This window comes from Piliocolobus tephrosceles, chromosome 14 (assembly GCF_002776525.5).
Source record: "Piliocolobus tephrosceles isolate RC106 chromosome 14, ASM277652v3, whole genome shotgun sequence".
NCBI classification, from domain to species: Eukaryota; Metazoa; Chordata; class Mammalia; order Primates; family Cercopithecidae; genus Piliocolobus; species Piliocolobus tephrosceles.
Window position 1 is genome coordinate 4,591,736 of NC_045447.1, and position 11,887 is coordinate 4,603,622.

Below are 11,887 nucleotides of genomic sequence, written 5' to 3' on the forward strand. Positions count from 1 at the left end.
GGAGTGACCAGTGTGGGCCTGGTGGCCCGGTCTGTGTGTGTCTGGAGGACGACTGCGGCCCTCGGGTTTGAAGTTGCTGGGAGGACGGTGGGTCCATCTCCCATGAGATGGCGCCGGGGACTCGAGGAGTGGGCACTGCCAAGGGTGTGGAAGACAGAGCTGCCAGGGATCCTGCCGTCAGTGACTTCTGCCTTCTCTTGAGGGCCTCGGGGAGGTGTGGGTCAGGAGAGCAGAGGTTTTGGGCCCTTAGTGTCAATGTTACAGTTTTTGCTGACCTGGCAGGCTGTCCCTCAAAGTGGCCAGGGCCACACACTCCCAGGTGGTCCCAGCCTGGGACACAGTGCCCTCCCCATTTCCTGGCCAGCAAGACAGATGGGGATACAGCCACTGGTCACGGCCAACTCCCCCTGTAGGGGGGGCCTCACAGGTAGGTGGGAGATGGGAGTTGAGTCAGCCACAGACCCTGGGGGTGGTTTGAGACCAAAGCGTCCATGTTACCCAAGGCTCTGTGGAGCTCAGGCCAGAAGCCTGGCTTCCCATCCTGCCCCATCCTTCTGCGGGACGCCTCTCTGGGCCTCAGTGTCCCCACCTGTAGCACAAAGTCTAGCACAATGCCTGAAATTCTTTCCGGGCCATTCCATAAGTCTGTCCAGACACTCTGGATTCTCTGAATCCAGGGAGAATTTCATATTCTCCTAAATAGTATCTTGTGCTGGCTTCAAAATGTGTTGATGACATATCCCTCAACGTGAAGAAACGCTGGGCTGGAGCGTGGACCTGAGCCAAGTATTTATAGGCGATCAGTTGAGCTCCAGCCAACCAGATGCAGGAGAGGAATGTGTGTGCCTGCGCCGTCAGCGGAACCTCTGGGTTGAAGGCAGATGCAAGGGCCGATGAGGACAAGGGCCAGAGCTGCAGAGCCAGGACCCGGGTACGAGAGCGGGTGCCTGCCACTGCCCAAAGACCCTCCTCACCACCAGATGAATTGGGCGCAATTCCCAGCTGAGCACTGCTGCTTTCTGCACTGATTCTTCTGAGAGGCTGGGATCTGACCCAGGCCGCCACGATCCCTGGACAACTAGAGGAAGAAGCAGGGTGGGGAGAGTTACTGTCCTCTCAGCAGCCAGCAGGCCAGCTGTCCTTGCTCCCCAAATATCTGCCTCGAGGCCAGCAAGATTCCCCGTGGGTCGGTGCTCTCCCGGCGTGTCTCCCGGAGCTCCGCTCGGCTAGACGTGGTGTTCCCAGAGCCCTTGCTGAGGACAGGCCCCGCTGCGAAGCAGCACGCTGGGCTGGGAGCACTCCGTGGGGCACGGCGATAAAGTGATTTTCTCTGAAAATTAATTTCAGCTCGAAAGGAAATTGAATCTCTTTTCCTGACAGCGAGAAGTCCTAGTTGTGGCGCTATTAGGATTTGATTAGTTCAATATGGAGCAGTCCTGCACCCACACACATTAGATAACCATGACATGCCAGTCGGAGACCAACTGGGTTCCGGCCACTGCCTAAACACTCGCTTTACAGAACCTGTGCAGATTTGCTGAGGCCTGAGACGGATACCCAATGTCATGGGCAGGTTCCCTGATGCCGGGCGGAGAGACTGGTGGCCGCAGGCTGGGGAGCCATGTTTCCTGTCACGGGTTAAGCTGCTGCCTTGACAGTATGAAGTGCCTGGGCCCCAAGGGGAGGTTGGAGCAAGGGTGTTTGTGGAGTGGGTGGTGGGAAGTTTCGACCTGCCCCGGGTTTGCTGCTTCTGTCTGCGGCAACTGACCTCATGCAGAATTGGGTGCAGAGGGCCCTGAGCTGGGGGCCTCGGAGGCTTCAGGGGCAATCGGTTCCAGGTTCTCATCTTGCCCTTGTAAGGAAGGAAAAAGTGTGATCCCTCCCCTCAGCCATCATCAGGGGCATGGGAGACAGCCCTGTAACAAAAGACAGGTTCACAAGAGAAAAGCATACCAGATATATTTAATCAAAGCTTTATGTGACATGGGAGCCATCAGAAAGGGGTGTTATACAAACACCCCAGGGAAGATGGTTCCGGTGCTCAGGGTCGGTGAAGAACGGGCAGCCATGTGGACAGGTGTCAGATGGCAGGGGATGCCTGTGGGGATGGACTGCGGGGAGGCCAGCGAGTCAGCCATGCAGATCCCCCTTGGTCTCTCTGTGCAATGCTCCTCACTCCCAGGCATGGGGCAGGATCCCTGGAGCTAGGGTCTTATGACCCACAGTCAGACAAGGTGGGCGGAGAACATCTTTAGGGCCAGTTGCTCCCCAGAAAGGTGGGGAAGGCTTGTGTTGTATTTCTAGGTCTCGTGGCTGGCTTTGGGGGAGAGGGCCTCTACTGTCCATGACCCACCTGGGGAAAGAGGAATTCTGGCTTTTGTGACTTGCTGTGGGGGAGAAAGAGGGCGGGAGACAGGAGGGGAGAAGAAGGTCGGAGAGAGACTTGGGCTGCCCCAGAGGCCTTCTGGTCTCCTGTAGTCCCGAGTCCTCATGCCAGGTTCCCTGCTTGGGGCATCATGGTCTGAATCCTAGAACCCTTGCAGCAGATGAGCCTCGAGCCCGCTGGCCACTGTGGTGGGGGCTGGCGAGAATGGGTACCAGTGCTGTGTGGCCCAGGGCAGGCGGCCTCCTGCACCTGCCCACTGAACGACACTAGCCACCCAAGTGGCCTGAATGGAATGGGACAGGCAGGGCGGGGGTCCTCTCACCCTTGGGGACCAATGACATCCCACAGAACTCCCTACAGGGCCTGGAAGTGTCTGATCTCCAGAACCTTCCAAAAAGAGAGGGTCTTCAGGCCAATTTGGAGGGAGAGAGCCATGGTCATAGTAATGATGTTTGCCTAAGTGTGGGGGACTCGATGGGCCTCAGCCCCGCCCCACGTGATCTCTTTCCACGGAGGGATCCTCTCTCATCACAACCTACAGTCCAGGAGTCTGAGCCCTAGCGAACGACACCAGTGGCAGGTGGCTCTGCAGGTTTCAGGAATCATTCCCCTCCTGTCCAGGCTGACTGGCTGGGAACAGTGCCTGGCCACTGGGAAGACTGGCACCAGGCAGCCCTGTGGGTCCTGAGCCCTCGCCCCCAGCCAGGCCCAAGCAGGAAAGGGGCTCAGCTCCCAGCAGGGTCCATGCTGTCACAAAGGACCCCTGCCCCAACCCTTAATTGGCAGAGCTAAATCTGCTCATAACAGACATGTCACTCCAGGTGACTGATTAGTTCCATGGGTGGAGAGGTCCCCTGTAGCCCCACCCTTCATGGGTTTGATTCCAAAGCACCTATTCCTAAACAGGAGGCAGAGTTCGCCTCACCTTGGTCTTCCTCCCTCCCAGCTCAGCCTCCACCTGGCCAGGTATCTGCTCTGGTCTGACCCTCAAACTGCACCCAAGTGAGGTCGGGGGCCCAGGCTTGAAGGTGCATCCCCGACAGATTCTTTCAACAAGAATCGTGCGTCATAAACCCTGTCTGGATCTGAGAACATTGTCAGTTCACCTCACTCCTCTCACCCCTGGAGGATGTGCGTTTCCAGGCTGACACTCCTGGACGATGTGGGTTTCCAGGCTGACAGTTATGTTTGAAGCTCTGTGCTTCAAAGATACTGTTCTACAGTAGATTAGCATCTACTGGAGCCATGCCAAGGGATGGTTTCAAGGTTTCAGGCCTCCCTCCCTGTCTTATTTATTTGAGATGGGGTCTCACTCTGTTGCCCAGGCTGGAGTGCAGTGGGGCGACCTTGGCTCACTACAGCCTCCGCCTCTCAGGTTCAACCAATTCTCCTGCCTCAGCCTCCCAAGTAGCTGGGACTACAGGTGCCCGTCACCACACCCAACTAATTTTTGTATTTTTAGTAGAGATGGGATTTTGCCGTGTTGGCCAGGCTGATCTCAAACTCCTGGCCTCAAGTGATCCGCCCAACTAGGCCTCCCAAAGTACTGGGATTGCAGGCGTGAGCCACTGTGCCCAGCCTCTCTCTGCGTCTTTCTCTCTCTCTCTCTCTTTCATTTCTCCCTCCTTCTCCTCCCCACCTACCCCCTCTGTGCCCTGCCCACTCTGATGCCTGCGCATGCCCCAGTGTTTTCCATGCAGGGATTCACTGGTATTTTTCCTGTTTGGTACCTACTGTGCTTTCTGCAGTCTGACAGCTCATGACCGACCATCTTCACTTCTGGAGCATTCTCTACCGTTACCTTTTTTAAGTACCGCCTTTCCCCCGCTCCCCACCCGCCTGGTCTCTCTGGTATCTCCTTGACCTTCTGTTGGACACAGGATGCAGCTTCCTGGCTGGCCTGGGGCCATTCCCTCACATTCCCCAAATTCCCATCTCTGTGTCTGCACCCGCTGCCTCCCCTGGCTCCTCTGTTCCTGTGGCCCAGGATGTCGAGAAAGTGCCGGTCACTTAGTTCCTAGCCTCAGTTTCCCATGAAGAAAAGGAGTTGGTTTGTTGGCTGGTTTGTTAGTTTAAGTGCACAGTTCGGTGGTGTTAAGTATGTTCATATTGTTGGGAAACAAACCTCTAGAATGTCTTCATTTTGTGAAACTGAAGCTCTGTCCCCATTGAGGCAACACCCTTTCCCCCTCCCCAGCCCCTGTGCCCTCCATTCTGCTCTCGCTGTCTATGAATTTGGTGACTCCAGGGACCTCATATGAGTGGAATCAGACAGGATTTGTCCTTCTGTGACTGGCTCCCTTCACTTAGCGTGATGTGTTTATGTGTTCATCTGTGTTGCGTTATGCATCCAAATTTCCTTCCTTTTTAAGGCTGAGTAACGTTCCTTCGTGTGGATAGAACACATTTTGTCTGTTCATCATCTGTTTTTGGTGTTTTTGTTTTTGTTCTTTGAGACAGGGTTTTACTCTGTCACCCAGGCTGGAGTGTAGCGGCGCGATCTCAGCTCACTGCCTCAACCTCCTGGGCTCAAGTGATCCTCCCCCCTTCAGCCCCCCAAGTAGCTGGGACTACAGGCACACGCCATCACACCCAGCTAACTCTAAAATTTTTTGTAGAGACAGGGCTTCCCTCTGTTGCCCAGGCTGGTCTCAGACTCCTGGGCTCAAGCAGTCCTCCTGCCTTGGCCTCCCCAAGTACCGGGATTACAGGTGTGAGCCACCATGCCCCACTTGTTCATCCTCTGTTGATGGACACTTGGGTCACGTCTACCTCTTGGCTATTGTGAATAACCCTGTGAACATGAGTGTGCAAATACCTCTTCAAATCCCTCCTTTCAATTCCTTTGGGTGTATACCCAGAAGTGGGGTTGCTGGATCACATGGAAGTTGTATTTTTAATGTTTTAAAACCCTGTTTTCCACAGCGCTTGCACCATTTTCCATTTCCACCAACAGTGCACAAGGGCTCCAGTTTCTCCACATCCTCACCAACACTTGTTACCTCCTTTTTCTTGTTTTTATAATTGTCATCCTCATGGGCACAAAGTGATAACTCATTGTGACTTGGGTTTGTGTGCCTCTGATGGGTAGTGATGTGGAGCATCTTTTCCTGGGCCCGTTGGCCATTTGCATTTGTATTTGGGAATTGTTGATTCAAGTCCTTTGCCCATTTTTTTTTTAGATGGAGTCTCGCTCTGTTGCCCCAGCTGGAGTGCAGTGGCACAATCTCGGCTCACTGCAGCCTCCACCTCTTGGATTTAAGTGATTCTCCTGCCTCAGCCTCCCGAATAGCTGGGACTATAGGCACACACCATCACGCTCAACTAATTTTTTTTTAATGTATTTTTTATATTTTATTTTATTTTTTGAGGTGGAGTCTCGCTCTGTCGCCCAGACTGGAGTGCAGTGGCCAGATCTCGGCTCACTGCAAGCTCCGCCTCCCGGGTTCACGCCATTCTCCTGCCTCAGCCTCCGGAGTAGCTGGGACTACAGGCGCCGCCACCTCGCCCGGCTAGTTTTTTGTATTTCTTAGTAGAAACGGGGTTTCACCGTGTTAGCCAGGATGGTCTTGATCTCCTGACCTCGTGATCCGCCCGTCTCGGCCTCCCAAAGTGCTGGGATTACAGGCTTGAGCCATCGCGCCCAGCCAAAAAAAAAATATTTTTAATGGAAACAAGGTTTCACTATGTTGGCCAGGATGGTCTCGAACTCCTGACCTCAGATGGTCCTCCTACCTTGGTCTCCCAAAATGCTGGGATTACAGGCATGAGCCACTACACCCAGACCCTTTGCCCATTTTTAATGGTGGTATTTGACTTTTTATTAAGTTGTAGGAGTTCTTTATTCTGTCTGGGTAGAAGGCCCTTATCCTGTGTAAGACTTGCAAATGTTCTCTCCCATCCCGTGGGTTGCCTTTTCACTCTTTATTAGTGTTCTCCGATGCACTAAAGTGCTTGTGATGAATGTCCTTCCATCTGACTTTTGCTTTTGTGACCTGTGCTTTCAGTGTCCTCCCCAGGAAACCCTTGCCATTTCCAACTCCCCATGCTTTCTTCCAGAGGCTGTACAGCTACAGATCTTACCCTTATGTCTGTGCTCCATGCCTAGTTAATTTTTGGACGTGATGTAAGGTAAGCGACCAGCTTCACGCTTCTGCACGTGGCTGTCGGATCCTCCCAGCACCACTTGTTGGAGACTCTTTCCCTGTAAGTGGCTTCAAGCGCCCTTGTGGAAATCGTGTGAACACATACGTGACGGTTCATTTGACTTCGCTTCCTGCAACTTTGCTGACTCCGTTTAATATTGTCAGCAGGATTTTTTGCATGGAATTTTCGGGATGTGGAAGGGGTTTAAACAAAACCTGACGTAAGGCCCTTCCTGCTGATCTTCCACAATTCTGTGACTCTATCCACAGCCAGGAGTTCCATCTTGCAATTTGGGGCTTTCAGAGCCCACCTGAGCCAAAGTGGCCAAGGGCCACGTGCCAGGACCACGTGCTTGGTGCACACGTGCCATCCCTGGTTGATGGGTCAGACGAGGGCGCTGAGGCTGAGTGGGCCGACCCCCATGGGTGCTGGGAGATGCTGTGCCCACCCAAGCGCAGCTGACTGGGAGCCCGTGTTCCGGATGTCCTCACTCGGCCTGTCCCTTTCCTTGTGGGTCACCACTTGGAAACTGGGGACCGATCCCACTCTACTGTCTTGGTGGAGAAAAATGCAAGATGCCTCAGCAACCAGTGATTCTGTGACATTAGAGAGGCCCCTGGATTTCCCCAGACTCCCTCATTTTGTCGGGAAGCAGGTGTGGCCCCCGTTTTCCTCCTTCATTAGGGGACTGTTTCTTGGGCCAGGCTGTGCACGGGGTATGATGGAGACCCGGACCCAGCTGACTCCATCCTCGCTGAGCTGCTGGAGCCAGGAAGGATGGGACCGCTCCCTCCCTTCCACCTGTGAACTCCAACCTTCTCACTGAGCTGGGTGACGGATCTTTGTCTGAACAGGGATCCACAATTGGACGGCCGTGGATAGGTGCACTTTAAAAATTGTTTTTCCTGTTTCAAAATGTGATTGGCTTTGAGCCCTGAGATCCTCCATAGGCCGTCTAAAATTAGAACCCCGTTGACAAGGCAATCTTTGTCAGGGGCCTACGGCTTGCACCAGGGAAGCAGGGAAATGTCAACAGTACATTTTCTGTGTCAATTTTGAGTTTTGTAGGAGGCCTGGGCAAGTGGCAACCTAGAGCAATTTGCGCTATTTCCAAAGCTTTTAGAATCCAGCCCCTCGGAGGCCATGTGATTAAAGTGTCAGGTTTATAAGGAGCTGCCCCTGTGGTTGGGAGAGCGGCCTCTGCCCTCCCTCCCACAGATGTATCCCAGCGGGAGCTGTACGGGGAGGGCCTTTCCACTCACAACAGCGGTGGAATCAGCTCCTCCACTGTCTGGGATCCTGCAATCAGCCTAGCTCTCCCCATTCCTTTTGTGAGCTCTGTGGTCCCAGGGCTGAGCACTCAGGCCTTCCCATGGGAGTCAGTGGGTTCAAGGGTTTGCCTGAAGGTGAGGACGCAGACTCTAGTTACTGGGTGTGGACGTGCCACGCACCTGAACCAAGTGTGTGAGGAAAATCACGTCTCCTATGCAAGGAGCCCCCCACGCTGCCTGTGGCCTCCACGGAGCCAAGTGCTAGCCTGATGTGCAGATGTGCAGGACACACCCTCCCAAAGTCACCAGCTGTCCTTGGCAGAGCTGGGTGTGCCTAGGCCCGGCTCAGTGCCTCTGGGAGCCTCTGTGTCTGCCTCAGCCCATGGACATGATTGACAGTGTTCCCACCGTTGCATGGGCCACGGAGGGACGAGGTGAAGCTTAGCCCACGAGCACATAATAGGCACTGTCACTTCTGCAGGGCTTGGGGTCACCATGTCTTTCACAGGTATCCACAGCCCCACAGGCCTTTCTCTCCTGCCTCCCACCATGTCCGCTGCCCAGCACTGGGCCTTTGCACCCTCACCTGGAAGGCCCGTCTGCGATGGCAGTCTCCTGCTCTGCCTGCCAGCCTAGTCTGGCGTCCCAGGCAGGGGCCTTGCTTTTAGGCCTTTTCCCCACCCAGAACATGGCTGTGCTCACGGCCGAGCTGAGTCCTGAAGGGCAGAGGCTATGGCTGTCTTCAGAGCCCTGTGCCGGGCTGAGTCTGACCAGAATGGTGGGTGATGGGCTCCTCGGACAACGGGCTTGGCACCTGGCTGTCCCCTTCCCCGATGCCTCTGTCCCCACCGAGCGCAGCCAGGGTGGTGTCCCTTGAGCTGGGCTGCTGCCTTCCCCCTGCTCCTCGCAGATGTGTCTTGGAGCTTCTGAAACAGATAAAGCTGGGCTCCCAACCCCGTCTTACACACAAGGAAGGGTGAGAAGCTTGCCCCAGGTCACTGCTGTGGACTGAATGGTGACCCCCAAAACATATGTCTACATCCTAACTCGCCAGAACCTGCCTTATAACTCGCCTTATTTGGAAATGGGATCTTTGCAGGTGTAATTAAGGTCAGGATCTCCAGATGACATTATGTAGGGCTAGGGAAGGTCCTAACTCCAGTGACAAGTGTCCTTAGAAGACACACAGAGGGGAGGCTGTAGGGCTGAGGCAGAGATCACAGTGACGCGGCCACAAGCTGAGGGGCACTTGGAGGCACTCAGAAGGACGCTCCCTGGAGGGTGGAAGGGTCGTCTCCAGAGCCTGCAGAGGGAGCGTGGCTCACCCACATGGTGAATTTGGATTTTGCTCCTCCAGAACTGAGAGGGAGTTTCCTGCTATTGATTTAAGCCACCAGTTGTGGTCATTTGTTATGACAGACAGGAAACCAACCCAGCAAACCTGCCATCTCCTCTTCCCAAAGGGGACCCCCCTACTTCTCCTCAAAGATTTCCGGAGCAGCTGGAGGGAGCAGCTCTTCAAGACCCCATTTGTTGGTGGCAGTCTGGCTGGGACCCAGGGCCAGCTGGTAATCATGGTGACAGTAGGAGCTGTCCACCAAGAAGTGGTAGGCTGGGCCTGGACCTCGGCCATCTTGCATGGCCACATCTAAGCCATGACCTTGTCCCCCAGGTCCGGGCCATACGGCTGTCCTTTGTGGGGGAGCTGGGCTGGGAGCTGCATATTCCAAAGGCGTCCTGTGTGCCTGTGTACCGGGCTGTAATGGCCGCAGGTGCCAAGCACGGCCTCGTCAATGCAGGGTACCGCGCCATCGACTCCCTGAGCACTGAGAAAGGTGAGTGCAGGGTCTGGTCGGCACAGGGCACAGGGCAGAGAGGGAGGGGGGCTGGTTGGGGGTGATGCTTGAGACACCTGGGGGCCGAGAAGCTGTTTACCTTCCCTGTGTTGTCACCCGGCTTCCTTCTTTCCACACCATGATTTCCTCCCCCATGCCCCAGTGCCCGACATCCTCCATTTCCCCAAACCCTCTTGCTGCCCAGGGTCTTCGTGCAGGGCCCCAGGGACTGTGTTGGGATCTGCGACACCTGCACACACCTGGACTCAGAGAGCTGAGGTGCTGCCCGGCACCTGGGGGCAGGCCCAGGCAGGGTTGGCATTGAGGGCCTTGGTTTCTCAGAACTTTGAAGAATAGAGCAGGGGAGCAGGTGCTGTGGCCTCTGGAAGAGGCCCAGACCCTTGTCCACAGCAAGGATGGGGGCTCAGAGCGGGCTTTGGGCAATTCCCCAGGGTGTCGGTCACCCAGCTTGGGCGCTGGGCAGCTCCCCTGGGTGTTGGGCACCCAGCTTGGGCATTGGGAAGCTCCCCCTTCATGAGCCCGTCCCTGACACCCCCACCTGAGGGTGCAGAGGGCTGCAGTGCTGATAGACAGTCTGCTCGGGGAGGGGGAGTCACCCCAGGGAACCTTCTGGAGTTGGGGATGCCCCTGCCTCCTGCCCAGGTAACTAAGCAGCTCTGAGGGTGTGGGTAGGGGCTGGAGGGGTGGGTTTAGGTGGCATCCTCATGCATCTCCTGAAGGGCTTATCCCCCTTAGGGTGGCACCAACCCGGTGGTTTCCTTTCCCACAGGCTACCGGCACTGGCATGCAGACCTGCGGCCAGACGACAGCCCCCTGGAGGCAGGCCTGGCCTTCACCTGCAAGCTTAAGTCACCGGTGCCCTTCCTGGGGAGGGAGGCCCTGGAGCAGCAGCGGGCCGCAGGCCTCCGCCGGCGCCTGGTGTGCTTCACCGTGGAGGAGTGAGTATCCCGCTGTCCCACACTCACCCGGAAGCAGCTGCCTACAGCCAGGGCAGGCAGGTGCTTCTCAGTCCCCCAATCAAAGCCCCTGGTACCACCACTTCCCATGTGCCAGCCATGCTCTTCCAGAACACACCCAGCAGTTCACTGCAGATAAGGAAATCAAGGCCAAAGAGAGGCCATCTGGCCAGGTCACATGCTGTTAAAGGCAGAAAGGCAGAAAGAATTTGCTCTTTCTTTTTTTTTTTTATTTTGAGACGGAGTCTCACTCTGTTGCCCAGGCTGGAGTGCAGTGGCGCGATCTCATCTCACTGCAACCTCCGCTTCCCAGGTTCAAGTGATTCTTCTGTCTCAGCCTCCCGAGTAGCTGGAATTACAGGCGCCTGCCACCATACCCGGTTAATTTTTCTATTTTTAGTAGAGATGGGGTTTTACCATGTTGGCCAGGCTGGTCTTGAACTCTCCTGACCTCGTGATCTGCCTGCCTCAGCCTCCCAAAGTGCTGGGATCACAGGCGTGAGGATCCCAAAGTGCTGGGATTCAAACCAGGCCAGTGTAAGGTTACACACCTGGGGCCCCTCCCAGGCCAGCAGGGCCCGTGGGGAGATAGGGAAGGCTCCATGCTCTTCGAATGCAGGTCTCAAAAGAGAAAGGTGCAGCCAAGCCCAGGCCACCCCTCTGCGGCGGGTCTAGGCTGAGGGCCTTGGGAGGGTGAACCCAGGGAGCCTGGCCTCCCAGTCACTGCGCCATGACCTCCCATCCTGTTCTGGTTCAGTTTCCCCACAGCCCTGTGATGGGGGGAGAGGGACTCTGCTGGGGCCACCATCCTCATTTACAAATGGAGACCACATGGTGCCAAGGAACAGGGGACTCATGCCCGGTCACATGGCAGAGATGGAAGGAGAGACTCTGCCTGAGGTTGACCTGACCTCCTGCTCTCCCCACTGAGAGTGGCTTTGAGCATGCTGCTGGAGCCCGGTGCTCCCTGAGCTACTGGGAGAGTTTGGATTCCAGGAACCCGAGTCCCATTTGGGTTGCAGGGCAGTCTGAGAAGATCAGGCCCTGCTCAGAGGCCCTCCCGTGGTGCCGGTGGGGGTCCGAAGCACAGGTCTCCGGGCAAATGGGCAGCTTTGGGCTCTGTGGACGTGGAGCTGACAGCCAGCTGCAAACACTGCCACTTCTCCCAGGTTTCTGGAGCCTTCAAAAGGAGTGTCAGAGTGAGGAGGGGAGGGAGAGGGAGGTTGAGGGAGAGAGAGTGTGAGGGACAGGGAGGGTGAGGGGAGAGGGAGG

The 11,887-nt window shown here is 55.8% G+C and overlaps 1 protein-coding gene across 1 annotated transcript in view; it reads left to right on the top strand.

Annotated features, from left to right (window-relative positions):
- The window catches only part of SARDH (sarcosine dehydrogenase), an 80,564-nt gene that overhangs the window by 58,513 nt on the left and 10,164 nt on the right, over window positions 1–11,887 (top strand). Inside the window, exons 19-20 of the mRNA XM_023189019.1 lie at window positions 9,476–9,638; window positions 10,429–10,597. Of these exons, the coding sequence (XP_023044787.1) occupies window positions 9,476–9,638; window positions 10,429–10,597 (332 nt within the window). The remainder of the gene's footprint in view (window positions 1–9,475; window positions 9,639–10,428; window positions 10,598–11,887) is intronic.